Below are 21943 nucleotides of genomic sequence, written 5' to 3'. Positions count from 1 at the left end.
TAGTGTGCCCAGCTGATCTCAACAGGATGAAAACATGAGTTAGTTTTAGTTCTGTAGCGTTATGTCAGAATGCAACGGCAACAGATGGCATCAGGTTCCCATTGTCCCTACACTTTTCCAGTACTCCTTAGATTTTCCTCAGGTTTCTAGAAATGTCAGATCAAAGATTCATTGGTTTTTATGACTGCTTATAAAGTTTTGCCTAGGGGACTATTATACTGAATCTCAGCCTACTCACTAGATAAATGCCTCTTCCCTATTTTAATGTACTTTGCTAAACACTTATACAATCAAGATGTACAAATAGCTCCATTAATATAAGTGAAATGTTAAGCTTTCCCTGAGTTTAAGAGAGATCAAAAAACTTAAGGGGAATGATTTTTTTCTTTTTTCAAAAGGAAAGTTTTTACTACTGATTATCTATGATTAACCTAGAATAACAAGCTAAAGTCCTGGTCTGGAAGTTACTCTATTTTCTTCATTACTTGGGATAATTTTGAACATAGAACATTATGCCATGATAATGCCTTGCAGAAAATGAGTTTATAATGAGTAGGACTGACCTTAATTTAAAAAAATTACATTTCAAATCCTTAATTTCTATGCAATCTCCTTTCAAACTATCATAGCTCTCTTTCAAGAAGTTAGCAGCTTTTTCTAAGCTTTTCCCTGAGACTCATAAAAAGAAGAAACCAAGATATAATTTAAATGAATATTAATCTATAATGCGTATTTTTTTTATAACTCTTCTAATTCTGTTCTGTAAAAAGAAACATGACATGGAATAAGTTTTGAGGTTCTTGAGATTTCATCTTTTCTTGAATGGTCATTTAAAGTCCAACTTGACAATGAACTACTTTGAAAACAGAACATGACAAATAATTGTAAAGACAGGTAGAGAATAAAGAGTATGACTGGATGGTTCCTGAAGAAACCCAGAGCATGCCAATAAGGAAGCAAGGGTGACAAATTTAAAGAAAATGTGCTACATGAAACTGAAATAAGATTTAAGTGATACTCTCTACCCATAAAATAGCTTTTGAATTTTTACCTGAATTCATTCATTAATGAATTATAATAAAACAGGAAAAGACCGATATTATATCTAAATTTATATTTAAAAATTTGGCTGCAGATATTCAGTAATCACAAAACACTGTGCTCATCTTCTGAAGGTATCCCATCCCTCTTAATACGCTTACTAAACAAAATGTTATTGTGGCAGATTAATAAGCTTGCCTGAAAAGTAACTCCAGAACAGAGATAAACAAAATAGAGTTATGCAGATTCTTTATTAGCCAGTAGGATAGTTCTGATTAAAAACAGGTTACTATTTAAACAATTTTCTTTCATTTTCATCAGCTGTTTTCTCAAGAGATTTACAAAGTTGTTTCTAATGTGGTCTCTGGTATTCTGTAACAACACACTGTACTAGCACTTAGCACTTAGGTTTGGAAGAGCAAATAGTTTTTTATCTTGCACATCATCTACAATCCATTGGGAATAGCTGCCTGCAGCTCTGCACTGAGGAGTCTAAGCCCATATCCAGGAAGGCTCAGTGGAGAAAGAGGGCTGTGACTGATTAGCCATGTCTGCCACAGGGGCAGGAAGAAACATGTATGGCAGGGTAACCCAAGACTAGTCTACAATAAGCTGAAAGTGAATCACGACGTTTTATGCTCTGAAATCATACTTGAGTAATATCAAAGGGTAACGAAATTGGATACATTAGTCTTTAAAATGTTCTTTCAAACTAGATCAGACTAAAAACATTGAACAAGAGCATTCTGTAATTAAATCAATGATTTTCACTCATAGGTTATATGCATACAACATTAAAAATAAAAGACTGTGATTTAATTTATGTTACTATTGTATAAATCCCATTTAAACATGAGACAACTACAGTAATAGTGATCCATATGTTACTGGAGCAGGAGCTTTAGAATTCCAGATGTAATAGTCAGAAGAAATTAGTTTCCGGTCTAAAAAAAAAAAAAGGTAAGATTATATTATCTTAAAAATTCAATGAGAAAGCAAAGTCATAATATTTAAAATTGTGGAACACAATTATTTCAAGGAAGGCAAAACTTTGAGATATCCATTTCAATTCAATTTTTATCAAGGCATTATTATAACTTTCACCACTTTAAAAATATGGCTTCATTAAATACATGAATAATCCATCTTTTAGCTTATATATGTCAAAATCCCTCATGCCAAATCTGCTAATTTTTTTCTCACATCTTCCCTAAATTCTTTTTCTTACAGACCATTACTTCAGCTACAAAAACATTAAAAATAGTTTTATTGTTTCCCTTCTGTAACCTCTTCACCACAGTTCTGATTCTGATCTTGCTGTTCTTTATGCATTGAAAAGTTTCAGAGATGGAAATACACACCCAACTTTCTAGTAACGTTTTAAAAAGATTGCTTCAGTGGTTTCTTACAGTTCTGATCAAATTTAAGGTTTCTGTTTTAAGACCTTTGGACAAATGAAAACCTCTTTAAAGTTTTCTGATACATAAAACTGAGATGATAATGCTCATTTGGAGCTAGACACGTGTAAGTTCTTATTCCATACATCTCTATTTATCCAATTCTGCCTTTTCTACCTCTTCATAATGAAAAGGACAGAGGTAGGATGTATTACCTCATTGCCTTTTTTTTGTTGTTTGTTCAGTTTGAAAATCTAATAACATTGAGAGGCAACATAGTATATTGGTTAAGTGGTCAGGGTCTAGAGACAGACTGCTTGGATTTGAGTCCAGTTCTGCCATTTACTAGCTATGTGACCCTATTCTCTCTGTTCCGTCAGCATCCTCATCTGTATAATGGAGATAACAACACTTACGTAGGGTGCTGTAAGGATTAATGAGTTAGCACACATTACAGACTCAGAACTGTGCCTGGCACGTAGTAAGCAATAAACATCAGCTATTATTATTTAAATTAACATTATTAGCATTATTAAACTATTTTCAGAACTAAGTTGTATATTATGAATATAGATTTTATTGTCAAGATGATGGCAAAATAAAGGTTTTCACATAGTTGCACGAAGTGATAGTTATGCTCTGAAGCTAACAGAAGAAGGAAATAAAAGATTTGTCATAATTATGCATTTAAAGTGACCTCTTTCATTCATATATTAAGAAGCAGGTGAATTACTGAAACATCCCATTCTGTATTATAATCTCTGAAAATTACTACAATATGTTTAGTTAATATTAATAAGATACAATATTTTAAACATTATCTAAAGAGACGACATATTTCCCATAGACAACCTAAAATACTGGTCTGTTTGCATTTAGACAAAACTGCTGGTTTGTCCAAACTAACAACTGTATTGTGCCTTCATTAAAAAAAGAAAAAAAAAAGGCATTATGAAGACTCTTCCATATACATGAATTTCTCTAAAAAGCAACCAAAAAATGATGTAGGAGAAAGCACAGGGATGTATGGGGGTAAAGAATATGGCTTATTCTGGTTATATTACATAGAATTTATTATTGCCATTCACAGGTAATTGCTTAGAATTCAGTAGTTCTGAGTTCTGTAATTCTTTAGAAACTTTCAAGTACAAAGTCTTGTCTTATGCTTCCTAGGGACCCTAACCCTTAGTTTAAGAAATACTTACCTAAATAGCTGTATTCCCCTTAATATATGAGGCAAAAATGTTGCTGCTTAGGTTTAGCTAACTCTACCTCATTCTACCTTCGTTTTTGTTCTATGCCACATATCTATATTTGATCTGAATTAAATAATTTTGAATTCATCTACAAATTGCTCTGTTTCCCCTCCCTATTTTTCCATTTGTACTCTGTGTGTATGTATGTGTATACACACACACACACACATATTTCTCTTGCCCTCCTTTTGGTAAAACAGGGTACTAAATAATACTCATTGACTACAACATTTGCTAAAAATATTTAAAATTTTAAGTAATAATCATACTTAACATTTATTGAATCCATCCCACATGCTAAGCATTATGCTAAGTGCGTGGTTGATATGATTTTATTTAAACCTCCTAACAACCCTGAGGTAAATACTACTACTAATTCCATTTTATATATGAGGAAACTAAATAAGAAGTTCACTAACTTGCCCAAAAGTAAAAGAGTAAATTATAAGCAGAGCAAAGCAAATCCATCTTTAGACTAGAGCCCACCTCTATGTCAATCCTTGCTCATCCAGACCACTTTACAAATAGGAGAAGGCATCCGGTTACACTGGATTAGGCCAGAATTTTTATAAATCGATATTATTCTCTGATCTTTTTCTGTCACATTTTAATTTTACCTTAGTTAATAATAACATAACACCACTTTAATTACCTTAAGTTAGTTTGAATCTGTACAACTTACATGTACTTATTTTTGGTTTTCCTGATGCAAAAACTTGAACTGAATGCTGATCTGCATAACACCCAGTGAGTGTGTAATCTAAGATCCTAAAATGAAGCTAGAACAAGAAGAGAAATGTACCAAATTAAGGTGATTATTTGGTAAAAATGATGGTCACATTTTTTTCCCTTGACACAAGTTTAGGAATTTATTTCACAGAGTTCACAAAATAAAAATCACAAATAATACTGTGTGTGTGTGCGTGTGAGTGCACAATTCACACATATACTCACCTTTCCCTTTTGCATTAGGGTCGTTTCTTTGTAAGGCTGCCATTATGAAGTGCTTAACACATACCAGGCCCTTCACTAATATAAACTCTAATCTGCACTGCAAGGTATCCCTATTTTACAATTGAGGGAACTGAGGTTCAGATATGGAAACACTTAGCATCCCAGTAGGTAAGTAGTAGAGCTGGCATTTGAACTCAGACCTGACTGACTACAAAAGCTGGTGCTCCTTCCCCTATGGTGTTTGGTGTTCTGCATGTTCTCTCCTATCTCTAAGGCTATGTGGTTGTGATAGATTTCAGATCATAATTCTTTTATACACCTTTTAGCAGAACACAATAAAGTAATTACTAAAACAGAAACATCAGTTTATCTGGTGTTTAATTTTTCAGAAAACTAAAATTTAACTTTTACATAACTAACCTTTCTAAGATGTAATGAATGAATGTAAGTTCCTGGATTTAATTGATAATGTGGTGATATCAGTATAAATGCCAATTAATATATTGGGCTATAATAGAGAGGGCCATTAGTACCTTCTCTGAAGGCATAGTGCTGGGCTGTCTCTGAGCCACAATGATATTCACATGAACCATGAAAGGACTATTCTTACAGAACTCCTGTTTCCTTTTGCTGTGATTCTCACCTTTGCGCTAAAAGCTTTTGATTTGGCAATATCCTGATAGCTTTTCTATACTTTTTTTCTTCCTTCTCCCTTCCCTGCAAATTTCTCTCTTTTCCTATCTTTCTCCTTTTGATTGCCAAACTAACTGATCATAGGCATAGATGTAATTTTCAGATCTTCTCAGCAATTTCTTCCCTATTGCAACTCAAATTATCTAATAGTAAAGGGCTTTTGCTTGCTTGTTTGGTATAATTCTGGATGCTGGAAGTTATGTCAAGATTGATTTCCACACAACTAGATATCATAAAAATAAATCTATTCATTGAACACAAATACGTACTACATGCTTTTGACGCGACTGTAACTGGTTAGGTGATGAAAATGAATAGAAGGGTCATAATCCCTACCTTTGAAAAACATATAGTATAGTAACATCTCACATTTTTTTCTGAAAAACATCCAGAAGAGGGAATTTCTATAATAATCATTGAAACAAAGCTCATGGACATAGCTGAAGCCAATACAGAAGAAATGAATATCACTAGTGTACTTCTGACTTCACTACCATTTCCCCTAGTTGCTTTTACATACAGATTTCAATCTCTCTTTGATTTCTTTGATACTACTCTATTTAGGTTTTCCTGCTACCTTTCTGATCACATTTTCACCTTCCCTCATTGATTCTTTTGAAGCTTCCTCCTATTTTCTCTTATCTTTTTCTGACCTTATTCATTTCTTCTGCCTCAACTATTTCTTCTCCATGGATAACTCCTAGATCCTAAGAACAGTTGAGCTTTCTCTTGAGAATCAAGCTTTAGATTTTTAGCTACCTACTGGACACCTATACTGGGGTAAGTTGCTATTACCAGCAACATACGTGATATGAAGCCCACTCCCTCCCAACTTTCTCCACATTTCTTCTAAGATACAGAACTTTCTTCTAAGTATGTACATCCATTCATCAAATATTTATGTGCTAGGTACTGAACTAGATGTTGGGAATAAGACAATGAATGAATGAGATTCACACGGTCTTTGCCCCCCTGGAGCTTCAAGTCTGGTTTAAGTCACAATTTTTTAATGACATCATCTTTGACTTAAAACTATTTCTTATCTTTCTACTTAATTAGTGAGGTTAAAGGTTACACCTCTATCACAGCTCTATTCCTTTTTCTCCCTTCCTTTCTCTTTCTGTGACACTACACTAGTTCAGCATTATTAACTTATTACCTTTCATCTGGAATACTAATACAGCTAAAAAATAGTTTCTTTGCCTCTAGTTTTTTTCTTCACTCACCTTTCTCATATCCATTTCAGATTGATCCTCATAAAGTATCGCTTTCTGAAGGACCACTCAAAAAAAGTATAACATTTTCTAACAAAGCAGTGAAAGCCAGATTCAAATCCTCTACAATCCAGACCTAAATCACTTATTCAGACTTCTGTGTGACTACTGTTTCTAGCACTGGTTCCTAAACATGCCTTGTTAGCCTTCATTCCTGTGATTAAGTCATTTCTTCACCTATACATACGAGAGTCAATCTTCAAGGCTTCATATCGATGCTTACCTGAGCCTCAGAGTTTTGCCTAAACTCCATCTCTACTACAAAGCTTTCCTTGACCACTTTGGTTGGAAGTGCTCAGTCTTTTTTTTGAAAGACCAAAAGCAGTTAGTCCTAATCAGTTACTGACATGCATCATTGAAAAATCCCTAGAGGGCAAAGACTACATCTTACGTTCTTTATATACAAATCTCAAATGTGATATCTAAGAGCTGTGTAGAACTAGGTTAAGTTGAGGTATTTAGGTTTTACATAATTCTTTCAACTTTAAAATTTTAAAGTATTAAGTGAAATAGAAAGTGATTACTAAACAAAAAGAATCTTACTAAAATCTAACAGAGGACTTAGACAAAAAGAACAGAACTCCAAAAAAAAAAAAGAGTTAGGAAATATTAAAAATCAATTAGATACATGCAATTTGGAGCAAAAGGAAAGGTTTCTAATGTAGTGAGCCATATAAATATATTTACCTTTAAATATGCTGTACCTCCAATGCAAATCTGGTCAAATGGCTGCTTTTCATGGCTCTTGGCTCCAAAAGTTACAGTTCCAGAAAGACTAATTTCCAATGATTTTGGGAACTTCTGTCCTAAAAACAGAAATACATCAATCAACTATTATAAATTAAATAGATTCTACAGCAAATGAATGAAAAAAAAAATAAACAAAACCTAGTTTACCAATAATCCAGATCAATAAGCTTTTCTCTCGAAATACTTCAAGCTGGCCAAAACTAACTTTGTGTTCCACATGTGTGACTGGACCTCTTTAAAAAAAAAATGGACAAAATGGAAAGAAAAAAATAATCATAGATATAACAGCTTTAAGAGATGTAAGTCAAATCTTGCTACTGTTACTTAATACAAGGACAACATAAAAGCAGATCTGTATTCAAGTTTGCAGAATAGAGTAGAATAAATAATGAATATTGTATCTCAGAAAACACAGAAACACAATAAATATCTTTTTGGTGATGCTATACATTTCATTATTAATTCTAAAGATAACTACAAAGTCATGCAGAATGTATTAATACAGGCACATAGATTGATGTAACAAAACTGTGATTTTACTATATATTTATGTATCCTTTGAAAAGAACTATTCTGTAGGACAAACTTAAAAGTAGAACTGATAAGGAAGTAATCTTATGATATTAATTCACCAGGTTTTCTAGTTGGGCTTGATCTGTATGTTGAGTACAGAGAAATTGCTAGAAATAAAGCCAGTAGTAAAATAAACCCTGAAGAAGCTATACTGGCTGAAGTTTATAATTTACTAGCAAGTAGTTTAACCGAAAAATGATGATATTTAAAAATAAAGAGATTATTTTTATGACAATGTTTTGGTTCAGAATCAGCATACATTTGAATAACATAAAATTTTTAGATCTTAAAAATAAGGTAAAAACCAAGACAATTAATTACAGGGAAGTAGGAATGTACTAAAGAAGGCAGAGATCATGGCATTATGTGATTTTTTTCCGACCTGTTGTAAAAAGGTATACGAGCTTCACAGAATTCAAAACTATTTTTCACACTTTCATGAAGTTTTAAATTAACTGTTATTTTTAGTTGTACTTCTTCCTCTTTTACTTGATAAAAACCCAAAATTGGTGGCACAGGGACCTGGAAACAAACATAAACACATTTTAATATAATTCTCAGGTTAATGGGTCTAAAATATCAGTGGTGATGGAGAAAAAAGCCTTGCAGTAATATAGCCATTATATACAAATATGACTTTAATGACTAATGGGTTACTCCAAGTTATTTTGATGTTAGATGATGAAGCTACATTCCTTCTAAGGTCAGGGATTCTTGCATCTCTTTCTATTTCCAGAGGTGAGAGAGGTGCCTTACAGAGGTGTGTGATACATTTTTTTTCCTACTCCTGCTTGTTCAGATTCCCTTCCTCCAGGTTCTCTATGACCTGCAACATAGAACATGCACTAGACATACTGATCACTGACACCCGCCCACAGTTTCTGCTGCCCTGCTTGTATCTTGACTCCCCAACCCTCCCAGATCAGCAGTAGCTTCATGGGTCATCAATAACTGATTGAAGGGAAACAATCTGAATCTTCTGGTAAATAACTCATGAAAAGTTCTTGTTTGGACCAAAAGTATGGATGATTTGCTTACAACAGAATTCATAAATATGAAGATTAGCAAAGTCCCAACTTCTCCAAGGTTGTTTACCTGAGAAGTGTAGTAGCATAAGTTGAATGACTCTAAAGGTGGAGTGAGTGGAAATTTGTAAGGCCCACTAAATGCAGAATCATCTGCTGCATCAATGCTACTAGAAGTCAGAATGGCAGAGTCGAGAGATGTCACACAAGGATGAACCAGAATATCCTGAAGTGGAGATCCATTGGTGGGGAGACTCAAGCTGATGGTAACATTTGGCATACTTCCTTCTAAATCACACTGCAACACAAACAAACAGATATTACCAAGATCTTTGAAGCATACATCTTCTGAATGAGGCCTTTCTTAATTTATCTGAGTCACTTTCCACAACTTAATTCACTTTCCTCTCAAGGTATTATTCTCATTGCTTTCTGTGTTCTGGTTAATGATTCTATCATGCCCTCAGACACCCAAGCCAGAGACCAGGAGAGCCTTCCTAGAGCCCTCTGCTTACATTTAAAACCCTTAAAAAGCAACTTTTCTTCATTCCTGTTACACTGGTACAGGCCCTTACAATTTCTGTCACAGCCCTCTAAGTGTATCTAGACTCGCTTTCCTCTAATCAATCCATCCTTCATCAATGCTAGAGCTATCTTAATAAAACATAGGGCTTCCCTGGTGGCGCAGTGGTTGAGAGTCCGCCTGCCGATGCAGGGGATGCGGGTTCGTGCCCCGGTCCGGGAGGATCCCACATGCCGCGGAGCAGCTGGGCCCGTGAGCCGTGGCCGCTGAGCCTGCGCGACCGGAGCCTGTGCTCCGCAGCGGGAGAGGCCACGACGGTGAGAGGCCCGCGTACCACAAAACAAAACAAAACAAAACATAATTCTAATTATATTGTATCCATGTCAAAACCTCTCAATAGTTCCCCCTCAGTTTTGTATTACTTTTAAAGCCTTTTGCTGTTTGGTTCCCATCTACCTCTTTAATCATTTTCTACCCTGAAAGTAATGCTGGAGACACACTGGGGACTGTCAGAGGATCACAGACTTATTCTCCCAGCTCCTCTTATCCATGAGTAAGCCCTCATTCCTACACTAAACACCTTTACTCCCATAAATCTGTAGTGGCTCTTTTTCTGACCCAGCCAGACTGATACACCTTACTTGTGTGTGTGCTGCGGGAGGCAGTGGGCGGTCAGGCTCTTCCTTTATAACTCAAACTTGACATTTACCTCTATTAAAGCACCCAATTACAACTGTCCAATTGAGGCATATAAGGCTTACTGATAAGTTTTGTTTGGCTAGACTTGTACAATATTTTAAGAGTTGGTGGAACTCAGTAGGTATAATGCTTAGCTCCAAATGCAAGCAGCTAGTTCCACTATCATATACATAGTCTGCATTATGCATTAACTGCCCACTCTCTAGAGGTGAGAGCAAACGTCTGTGCTCCTGTTTGTTTCCTTCTTTAAGCTTTAAGTTTTTGAAAACAAGAATTATTATATTTTTCTTTGTATCTCTAGTGCCCAGTACATTGCTAAGTATAAGAGATACTCCAGGGACTTCCCTGGTGGCGCAGTGGAGAATCCGCCTGCCAATGCAGGGGACACGAGTTCGAGCCCTGGTCTGGGAAGGTCCCACATGCCGCAGAGCAACTAAGCCCGTGTGGCACAACTACTGAGCCTGCGCTCTAGAGCTCGTGAGACACAATTACTGAAGCCCACAAGCCACGACTATGGAAGCCCGCGTGCCACAACTACTGAAGCCCGCACGCCTAGAGCCCGTGCTCCACAACAAGAGAAGCCACCGCGATGAGAAGCCCACTCACCGCAACGAAGAGTAGGCCCCGCCCTCTGCAACAAGAGAAAGCCCATGTGCAGCAACAAAGACCCAACGCAGCCAGAGATACTCCAATAATGTTTGCTGAATGGATATCTTTTTTTTTTTTATGCCTTTACTTCATATTGTATACACATCTTCATTTTTCCTGGTTAACACCTGGGCTTCTCTAGGATACACTAGGCTTTTTTGCAGTACGCGGGCCTCTCACCGTCGCGGCCCCTCCCGTTGCGGAGCACAGGCTCCGGACGCGCAGGCCCAGTGGCCATGGCTCACGGGCCCAGCCGCTCCGCGGCGCCTGGGATCTTCCCGGACCGGGGCACGAACCCGCGTCCCCTGCATCGGCAGGCAGACTCTCAACCACTGCGCCACCTGGGAAGCCCTGGATATCTTTTTATAATTACGAACCGGAACTTTGGTTTGCAATTTTAATAGGAAATGTTTTATTTTTTTATCTACCACTTGACGTGTGAATTCATGAATATATCTGCTGTATAATGCAAGCATTTAGAGAGCACGCAGGTATTATGAACAGTACCATCTATAATTAGTGACTTATAAAGGTCTTTCAGTGATAGTTAGAATAACGTCAATCCCATTTGATAATAAAAATGCCAAATAACTACTATGAAACTTAAGAACATTTTAGTATTTTCAACTTTAAATCATCTGCTACTTCACTCTCTATATGTGGATAGCAAGAATCAAAGAAAAAAGTTTTATTTTTTGGCAGATATTTATGGAGATAATATATGAACAAATATTAGTAGCAAATAGTATCAAAAATTTTAAATATTCTGTTTATACTTATTAAATTATCCTCTAATACGCTAACATAATTAAAGGAATCAGAGAAACAGCAACCATTATGGAAATAACCAACAAATTATCTGCTATCTAGGCATCTGAAATACCAGAGCACTAGCCATTCACTACGGGATGAGGACATCCATTCTAGAAAAAATCTGTATACTACCCTTTAAACCAATCTGGCATATGTAGATCTGGACTTTTAATTAGGAATTATAAAAACAGAAGGGACCTAGGTACTTATCTAATTTTAAAAATGAGAAAAGATTGAAAAAATCGTGTAACTCTTCCAAAGAGACAGAGAAATTAGTGGTGGAATGAGGACTAGAACTTCAGTCCACTGGCTTTTGGTTCACCAGGTTTCCTACTAGGATTGAGATAAAATGAAGATAATTATTTCCATTTACAATAGGCTTCACAATAAAACTCCTTTAAATACTTAAAAAATGGTTTGGCTAACAGTTATACTATTTACATACAACCCTAAGGAAACATTTAGTTCATGAGTTTCAGAACACCCTCACTATTTTTATTTTTAGAAAAAAGTTTTTTAAAGATGAAAGTTTCCCATAATGATCATTTATATTAGACCAAGAATAGGAGCCAATATAAAATTCCCAGAAGCAATAAACTAGGGTCAGCCTATCAATGAGCTGAGATATTTAAATAGCATAATATTAATTAGTATTAAATTATATATAACATATTCCCTGTTCATTACTACAGAATGAAAAACAGATATGGTGAATTTTCCTACTTATATTTTATAGAACTTACAAGAAACGTAGATTCAACAGCTTTAAGAGGTATGAATGACATAATCCGTGAACACCTTAATTTTGGAGACATTTATGATAATTATTTCTATTAAAATTAATAACTGGAATGTATTTTTGATCATAATAGAAGTGAGTTTAAAACAGGCACATAAATTTTTAGGTCACTTTAAGGTTAAAAAGGACAAAAAAGACCCAATTTGTCTGCCAGGACTTTTCTAATTCTCTGTTCTTGAAATCTACTTTTATCTATTGGATTTGCACTTAACTACTCAACATTAATATGATATATAAAAAGTTTATATTAATAAGTGCAGAGAATAAAGGAAGATAACAGAAAAACAAAGACACCTGAGAATATTAATATGTACTTGTAGACATTCTCTTGGAGGGGCTCTATTTTTGATCATGATTGAATGTGGCACTGATCACTGCTACCTGTATTGTTATTTTCATTGCCTTTTCCTATTACCTAACCTTAAACCACAGAACCCTATATTAACCTAGTGACTTGTTTAAATAAAACGTGAGCCCTTGAAAATGGCTTCAGATATTAAGTCAAGAGATTTGTCAATTTCATGCCTCTAGGAAAAATGGAAAATAGGTATGGTGACAAAAATATTTTTACAAATTCTTTAACACAACTCTTTTCAAAAGATGGGAGCCTAATCCCACTCCCCTTGAACATGGACCAGACAAAGTGACCTGCTTCTGATGAACAGAAAGTGGTAGAAGTGATACTATGTGACCTTTCAGCCTAGGTAATAAAAAGAATAGCTTTCACTTGTGCCTCATGTGGCTGTCTGTCTGTATGATCATTTGATCAAAGGGAAGGCAGTCACCAAGTTGTGAGAACATTCTTAAGCAGCCTGTTGAGAAGTCCACATGGAAAGGAACTGAGGTCTCCTACCAATAAGCAGCACCAACTTGCCAGCCATGTGACTGAGTCACCGTGCAAGTAGAACTTCCAGCTCCAGTCATACCTTCAGGTGACTATAGCCCCAGCTGAACTCTTGACTGTGACAGACTTGCACACTAGAAGTTCCCAGCTAAGTTGCTCTTGAAGTCCTGACCTACAGAAACTACGAGTATAATAAATGTTTATTGGTTGTGGTAACAGGTCAATTCATTACACAGCAATGCAGTTGACCCTTGAACAATGCGAGGGTTAGGGGCACTGACCCTCTGTTCAGTCAAAATCCATGTATAACTTTACATTCAGCACTCCGTGTCCAAGGTTCTGCATCTGTGGATTTAACCAACTGTAGATTCAGCCAACTGCAGATACTATAGTACTGCATGCAGTACATATTTAGTGAAAAAAAGCCATGTATAAGTAGACCCACGCAGTTCAAATCCATATTGTTCAAGGGTCAAATGCATATAGCCAGTATAATTAGTAAGAAATGCAAAAAGATAAGATTATAAAATTTCACGTGAACATAACATTTAATGACTGCTGTTTATAAGAATCGAGAATGTCACATTATGATGTAAAATAAAGTCGGCAAATTTTACTTTTCTCAATAAACGTTAAGTGGTATGATAAAACAAGTACTAGAGAAAACTCACCTTGCAAGTGACAACTCCAATGACTTGCCATGTATCTGCTATATCCTGTTTATCATATTGCATGGATTTTACCTTTTCAGTGATAGAAATAGAAACCTGTGGTTTTCCTTTGTATGTTCCAGCTTTCCAGGTCGGCTGTTTTTGTGGATGAGTGACAGAAGCAAAATTAATACTATCCAATGAATTCTCTAAGTTGGCATCTAACAAAGTGCCAAAGGGACAAGTCTGTAGAAGCAAGTCGGGCAACTGGCTCAATTTTGTATTTAGCTCACTGTCATTTTTTTGACCTGAGTAAAGAAAACCCTGTACCCCAAAAAGAAGTTCAAAGCCTTGTGAAATTCCACTAATGCTAATTAATGGCGGACGAGGGAATAAAGTTTGTTCAACCAGTGGAACACAAGCGTATATCATGCCATTCTTCATGAAAGCAATAACTGGCCAGAGTTCTTCACCTCCTATCAGGAGTGCATAAATGGATGTTTTATTGATGTGTGAACAGCTATCACGACTCTCCGAAAAGTCCTTATCATCATCCGATAATCTCAGTTCGAAAAGCAGTGCTTTAAGGAAGGGACCATCTTCAGGAACAGGCACATAACTTGCTCCATTGAAGACTTTGGCTCTTTTTTCAACAGTTGGATACCGTCTGTATTAATGGAAACAAAAACATAATTAATTCCTGCAAGTAAAATAAAACTGGAAGTTCAAAACCTAAAAACAAACACAAAACATAAGGCAAACACTAATAACAACAAAACACACAATAACAAACACACACCAACAAACAAAATCCACAACCAAACAAATATTATATTACATGTTAAATTCTTACTAAAACAACTACCTGTTGTGTACTTGATATATCTCAAATGCTAAAGTATCATTATCTATTATTTTAAAAAATTCAATTTAGTTGATTTTTTAAATGGGTAGAGTACCTGGTTCTAATTCAAAATCCTAGTCTTTGGCCACTCAGATTCGCACTAAGCAAGGTGTGTATACCTGTATACATTTTAGGCATCTATAAGGACTTTTTAATCTTTCTTATCTTTTAAAAAAAATTTTACTTTTTATTTCCTCCTTTCCTTTGTTTTTTAATCACAGGGAACATCTTTCTCCCCACTCAATCCTACCTCCAGGAGCAACCACTGCCAAGGGTTTACTGTTTCATCCTTCTAGAGGGTTTTCAACGCTTTTAAAGCATAAACATAAACACACTGTGATTTTTACAAAACAGAATGATACATTTTGCAGTGAAACTTAATTTTTTCACTTTCCAAGTTAGGTCACATAAAGCTACAGCTGCACAGTATTCCATTGGGTTAAGGACCTGCAATCTATCTGGACCCCCATTGGTAGAAACATCACTTCTTTTGTTGTTACAGATAAGGAGGCAAAGAAGATTTTCTTGTCTTGTCTTTCCTTTACCCTTCCTCCCTCTCCCCGCCCCACTTTCTAATTGAGGTATAATTTAGATATAACATTATAACATTAGGTTGGTCAAAAAGTTCATTCGTTTTTTTCCATAAGGTGGCTCTAGTAGTGCTTAGTTGTCTTTAACTTCATTCGAAACAATTTTGTTAGACTGTATTGTGACAGCTGTCATATCAGTGTTCATTAAAAAAAAAAATCAAAATTGGTGAATTTCTGTGTGGCCATTTTAATATTGAAAAAGAAAGAAAAAGCAACATTTTCAGCATATTATGCTTTATTATTTCAAGAAAGGTAAAAACACAATTAAAACGCAAAAAAAAAAAAACGCGCCTAGAGCCCGTGCTCCACCACAGAGAAACCACCAGAACGAGAAGCCCGCGCACCGCAATGAAGAGTAGCTGCAATGAAGTGCACGCAGCAACAAAGACCCAACACAGCCAAAAATAAATAAATTAAATTAATTTTTTAAAAAAGACTTCCTGTCTTAGCAACTTCCAAATATGCAATACAGTATAATTCAACTATAGTCACCATGCTGTACATTACATCCTATGACTTATTTATTTTATAACTGAAAGAGTGCACCTTTTGACCCTCCTCATAAGTTTCTCCCACCCCACCACAGGACTTTTTTTCTGATTCCATCTTAGTAGAGTAGGATGGAAAAAAGTGGTTCAATTTAATCCTCCACATTGTGGATTCACTAGTATCCTGAGTACACTTGGTATCCTGAGTCTTCTTGCCAACTCCTACAAAAACATGTAAGAGCATTTTAGTAATAGTGGTTTATCTCTATGGCCCTGGAAGATACTATGAGGTAACAAAAAGAATAAAATGAATAATCTTTTATGGTTTGCATGCTCTATCCTGAACAGTAAGTTACTAATTCATCCTTTTTGGGGGGGAAACAGAAATTTACAAAAATGTTAGATCACATCTTCTTAATTAAAAAAAAAAAGTACTTTCCCGATTCCTTATCTCTCCACTCCAAAGTCCACAACAAAGTCATTTATTTGCTATTAACTTCTGTGTAAATTGCCTAACTTCCCTAAGTCTGTCTTATTTGTAAAATAAGGGAGTGGCTAAAGAACATATAAGCAATTCTCATCAAGAATCAAGAACAGACCTAGCCAAATAACGTTTTTCTACTAATTCACTAATACTACTAATAAAATATTGGTGTTTACTAATAATTTTAAAAAAGAAAAATAAGAATGTATTCAAAGTTATCCATGTATTAGTGAACCTCACTCATTTACATTGTGATGCATTTTCTTGATTGAGGAAAGGGAAGAATTAGCTAGCCCTCCAGTAATGGCCTAGCAGGTGAATGCCACTTCTTTCTCTTAGTCTTTGGATAAGGATAGTTAAAAACTCTGGACTGAACTCTAGTCCAGACTATTATCCTCTAGAGGATAATTAAAGTTCTCTTAAGTGTAAGAATTTCATGATTAAAATTGTAAAAATAAGTTTATCTGGGACCTCATAGAAGTCTCAATATGTTCAATAAATACTTTGTCGGATGACTCAACCTGTCATTTCAGAGTTATTCTAGGCCTTTTCTAAAACAGGACTTGAACTATAAATGGCCCTGCAACTATAGGGAACACAATACCAACCTAAGCTAGACTTAAGCTGGTACTGTTAGTATCTATCCAGACAGCAAATCTCTAAACCAGAATCTAAATCAAGTTCTGTTGTGGGGAAAAAGTAGCTAGATAAAGATCATTTGCATTCTTAAATCTTAAGTGATGGCCATTATCCTTTGGCAAATATGTGGATAACAGGCCAGTGCATATCTGTTTAGCTCTAACTCTGGCCCCAGGAGGTCAGAAAACAGAAAAAAAAATAAAACCTAACTAATTCATTCAATGATACAGGATAAATAAGTGGCAGATGAATTATCTGAACCCAACTTGCTGCCTTCATAGAGATGTTGAAAAGTCCACCCAAACAAAAAGAATTTTTCTTTTGAAATATTCTGAGCACAGTGGGAAAGAACTCTGAAAACAAGCACAACTTCTTCAAGAAACTTACTATTGTACCCAGTACAAAAATCTTACCTCTATGAGATATTAAAATAAGCTACAAAGCCACAGATATAAATACACTACGGTATTGGCAAAGAACAAAGTAATAGAACTGAGACAGACCAATGTTTATACGGGAGACATAATGAACTGCTATCAACAGCCCCAGAAATCAATGAAGAAAATACATACTGTTTGGAAGATGATGTTAGGAAAACTGGCCCACAGCACAGAGAAAAACAAAATGAGAATACTACTTAACACCACATCTAAAGATGGACTACAGACGGATTAAAGGCCTAAATATAATAGAGAAAATGATAAAGTCAAGAGGAAATAATGTAGTAAGATATCTTTGGGAAATAAGGGTAGGAAAAGACTTCAACGAATTCCCCCAAAGGGCTAACTACTTTGACTGCAACAAAACTAGGGATTTCTGTTTAACCAAGGGTAATGAAAAGTTAATTGACAATGACAGTAAGTTAAGATAAAATATCTATAATAGCTAAAAATGACATAGGACAAATATCAAGATTACGCAATGAATTCCCGCAAGTTAACAGGAAAAACCCAGCAACTCTTGAAGAAAAAAACAAAGGATATACACAGGCAATTCACAAAAGAGGAAACCCAAAGGCCGTTGCTACACAGAGAAATGCAAATGAAAGTAAGATATTCTTTACACCAATACTGGCAAAAAGTGGAGTAAGTGTTAGGAAAGAATAGAGATACTGCTGATGAGAGTGTAGACTGGTCAAAGTATTCTGAGGAGCTAATTACTTGGTGATATTTAGTCAAAATCAGTATAGATACGCCCCCATGTAACTGTCTGAGGTTATCTACTGCAGCACCGTTTTGATAGCTGAGTTGGGGGCAATCTGGGAGATATCACCAGGGGAAGGGGAGATGTAAAATGTGGCAGATGTAAACCATGGAGTACTTCAGAGCAAGTAGATGCAATGGCCTAGATCTGCACTATCCAGTATAGTAGCTGCTAGCCATACATGGTTATTTAAACTTAAAATGAAACAAAATTAAAAACTGAGTTCCTCAGTTACAATAACCACATTTCAAAAACTCAACAACTACATGTGGCCAGTAGCTGCGATATTAGACAGCATAGATTTAGAACATCTCCCATTTCCATCATTGAAGAAAACTCTACTGGACAGTGCTGCCCTAGATGAACACAAAGTAACCTGGATGTTTCTTAAAAATAGTGCTGAGAAATCTGACAAATGTAAGGAAAGGGAATGACATCTATAGCACACTTAATTGTATAATTTGAAAAATACATACACAAACACACAAACAAAAGGATAAAGATACCAAAGGGAATATATAAGTAAAGCAGGAGTACCTAGGATGGATGGACCAAAAAGGCTGATGAACCTTATTGAAGATTATTATTAACCTCCTGAGGTACAACAACAAGAACAACAAATGTAAGCCAGGTATCCCAGAGAAAATGGTAAACTCCAAGGCTCGATGCCTTCAGTAACAAAAATTGTTAAGGTAGGAAAGAGGGAATTTTTCATATCCACGTTGCCTACCACTTTTCACTTAAAATTACACTCATCTTTGTCAGCCTCAGTCTGGATTCAGAGCTAGCTACTTCACTACAGAGCTTTTCTCAGGGAATACTGAATGTTTGCAAGAAAGAACTGTCCACCACTGAGAACAAAAGGTAAAACAGATCACTCAATTGCCACCCATATTTTACAGTGAGTTACTGTATATTCTCTTCACAGAGCTAGTTTGATAAAACGTGGCAAATTCTAAAAGTGGAACCAGATCAGCTCACACCATTTTAAAAAAGTGAATTCAATTGAATTTTTTGTACTTTTTCAATTTTCTTCAACAATTAGGAACTTTAAAGTAAACTATCTGAGAATTTCTGGTAATGAAAAATAATTATAAGATGAAAGTAACAGCCTGATACTGCTCAGCAAGGACTTTCCATAAAAATGAGTTAGAATGTCCTTAAATGATTTTTATTAAAGTAGAAAAATGTGAAACATGTTTATTGCTCAGGAAGTTTCCTTTCCTTTCGTCATCTCCACATCAATCTTACGTAGGTGGAGTTACGATACAGTAACATTGAGAAAATACATAATACTTAAAATGTGCCAGGCATCAACTCATTTAATTCTCACAACACTATGAGGTAGTATTATTACAATCTCCACTTAACAGATGAAACAGATGTTAAGTAACTTGCCCAGGTGTCGGACCAGGGATACACAGCATCACAAAACTACGCTACACCATCCATCTGTCCGATCCACCACGCCTGAGGATTTAGATTTGCGTTTACCTGGAGAATCTGACGGTGCCACAAAGTGGAGTTCCCGGTTCGTGGCTTATGAGCCACACTGCCCGCTGGGCCATGATAAGCCACTAAGGCATCAGCTCTTCTCTAAGGTGGCCACCGAAGAAGAGCGCAGACCGGCTTTCTCAGGCGCTTTCTTTTACCAGAAGCCCCGAGGCTCACGCATCTAGAGCCACCTTCTGCCCCACCACAGACAGGTCGGGCTCAGCAGAGAACCCAACTCCTTCAGGTGAAGTCACTAAAACCTCTGAGTCCGCGCTGGATAACACACGCCACAAAAAGTTCTGTGAATCCGCACTTAAAACCTCCGGAAATCTATTTATCTCCACCAACCCTGCTACTTTCTTCCTCTCGAGTCCACTTCCGGGACGGTAGCCCGCAAGGATCACGATTCCTCACTCGCCCGCGCGGGGAGCCTCTTCGCGGTTCGCCTGCTGCTCTCCCCCTCGCCGGCCCCTCCCAACACCACCCGGGCGCGCGCAGCTCCACTTCCGGCGTACGAGGCGGTGACAATGGGAGCTGCGCGGGCGGCGCCGGGAGGCAGCTGACAGGCGTCTGCGGCTTCGCTTCATGGCCGCTTTCCTGCCCCGCCTGGGCTCTGTGGGTAGCGGGGCGGCCCGCGGCGGCCGGGAGCCGGAGCTGGCGAGCCGAGCGGAGACCTGTGCGCGGCGCCGCTGAGGCGCAGCATGTGAAGAAGAGACGGCATCCAGTGCGAGGCGAGCCTCTCAGCCGGCCGGGATGGCCACGACGGCCGAGCTCTTCGAGGTGGGTCCCCGCAGCTCTTCAGGGAGTGGCAGTCCCGGGGTGTGAGCAGCGAGGTGGGCGGGCAGAGGAGTGGGCGTTCGCGGCTGCGGGAGCAGCCCTGGGGAAGGAGAAGGCGAAGGGGAAGGGGTGGGGTGGTGGCTCCCTTGTCGGCGCGGGCGGAGCGTGAAAGGGGGGAGGGGTGGCTTGGGGACCGGGGTTGGGAGGTGGGCAGGGCAGCAAGCCCGGAGTCCCAGCGGAGGAGCGTTGGTTTTGTCCCCACGGCTGGAAGGGAGCCTCGGGGTTTGGGCGTTGGAAGATGAACTCGGGATGAGAGTGGGAAGAGCTGACTTGGGGCGCGGAAAGAGGAGCTTGACCCAGGTCTGGCGAGCCCCGTCTTGTCGCCTGGATCCCAGCGTGATATTCTAGGGCCCCCCCCCTTGAGATTGGGACGACTAGGCGCTTCTCGTGGTTGAGTAATGACTCCGTTAGCCAGTGTTGGAAGCGGCGCTCAACGGGCCTACCGGTTTACCCTTCCATTTGAAAAGGCTGTAGTATTTTTTACGACGATAAAGGCCTAGTAAGCCCTTCCGACTGAAGGAAGTCAAAACTAAAATTAACATTTGTGTTCGGGTCTTGAGGAATTGAAGTGTATTATAACCCCCCTCAGCTCGGTGCTTTGTGAGGGGTGGGATAGGGAGGGTGGGACGGAGACGCAAGATGGGGGGGATATGTATGCATATAGCTGATTCACTTTGTTATACAGCAGCAACTAACACACCGTTGTAAAGCAATTATACTCCAATAAAGATGTTAAAAAAAAAAGAATCCTTAACGCGTGAGACAGATTCTCATGTGTTTCTTGGACCGTTTTCAGTCTCTAAAACTTAAAATTCAGTTTAGGGAAATCCAGTGTGAGAAGCTGTGGTGCTTGAGATAATAGAATAGGAAAATTCTAATTAGACCACCTAACAGCGTGTAGGGGATCTTCTTTTGTGACAGAAATGAAAACTGAGATGTGAAGGAAGGGGAAGGAAGAACCTTTCTGATGTGTGCTTGTGTTTCATATTGAATAATAAAAGTGTAAGAAATAACTAAGAAGACTGCAGTTGACAATAGATAATTTTTTCATAAGTGAAAATTGGATCCTTTTTTCTGCGTGAGATTCAGCAGGTTTTGTTTTTTTGTTTGTTTTTTTGGCTTAAAATTTGAATGCCACAGTTTCTATAACAACTGGGAACTTTTCATTTGTTAGCTAACTATATTTTGGGTTACTGTCAACTTTTGTATAGATAATGCATTTATTGAGGAATAGTATATGCCATTTTTATAATAAGTTGTAATAAAATAGTAATTTATGAGTGAAGGAATATAATTGTAAGAAAGAATTGGGAAATATTAATTACATTTCCTCAGATTTAAGTGTAGGGATATATTATTACATTA

At 37.3% G+C, this 21943-nt stretch overlaps 2 protein-coding genes across 4 annotated transcripts in view; one reads left to right on the top strand and one right to left on the bottom strand.

The window, feature by feature from the left end:
* Positions 1–1121: 1121 nt before the first annotated feature.
* On the bottom strand, positions 1122–20101 carry AP5M1 (adaptor related protein complex 5 subunit mu 1). 2 transcript variants are annotated; one of them, XM_007119407.4, is made up of 8 exons: positions 19742–20101; positions 13961–14606; positions 9034–9261; positions 8321–8460; positions 7513–7598; positions 7303–7421; positions 4377–4473; positions 1122–1985 (listed from the first exon to the last, which is right to left on the bottom strand). In XM_007119407.4, the coding sequence occupies exons 1-8, from the start codon at positions 19813–19815 to the stop codon at positions 1903–1905; spliced, it is 1473 nt and encodes a 490-aa protein (XP_007119469.1). In that variant the 5' UTR covers positions 19816–20101; the 3' UTR covers positions 1122–1902. The 2 variants fall into 2 exon arrangements, with proteins under 2 accessions (XP_007119469.1, XP_054944427.1); XM_055088452.1 differs by having other exon boundaries at positions 1928–1985; positions 4347–4473; positions 19742–20096.
* A 160-nt stretch (positions 20102–20261) lies between these two features.
* Positions 20262–21943, top strand: part of EXOC5 (exocyst complex component 5) — a 54662-nt gene continuing 52980 nt past the window's right edge. The window contains exon 1 of one of the 2 annotated variants that reach the window (XM_007119408.2): positions 20262–20521. In XM_007119408.2, the coding sequence (XP_007119470.1) occupies positions 20495–20521 (27 nt within the window). In that variant the 5' untranslated portion in view covers positions 20262–20494. The remainder of the gene's footprint in view (positions 20522–21943) is intronic. The other variant, XM_055088450.1, reaches the window with a different exon arrangement.

The sequence above is a fragment of the Physeter macrocephalus genome, chromosome 11 (assembly GCF_002837175.3).
Source record: "Physeter macrocephalus isolate SW-GA chromosome 11, ASM283717v5, whole genome shotgun sequence".
Lineage (NCBI taxonomy): Eukaryota > Metazoa > Chordata > Mammalia > Artiodactyla > Physeteridae > Physeter > Physeter macrocephalus.
Note: the sequence above shows the minus strand (reverse complement) of the source record. Positions and strands in the feature narration are given on the sequence as shown.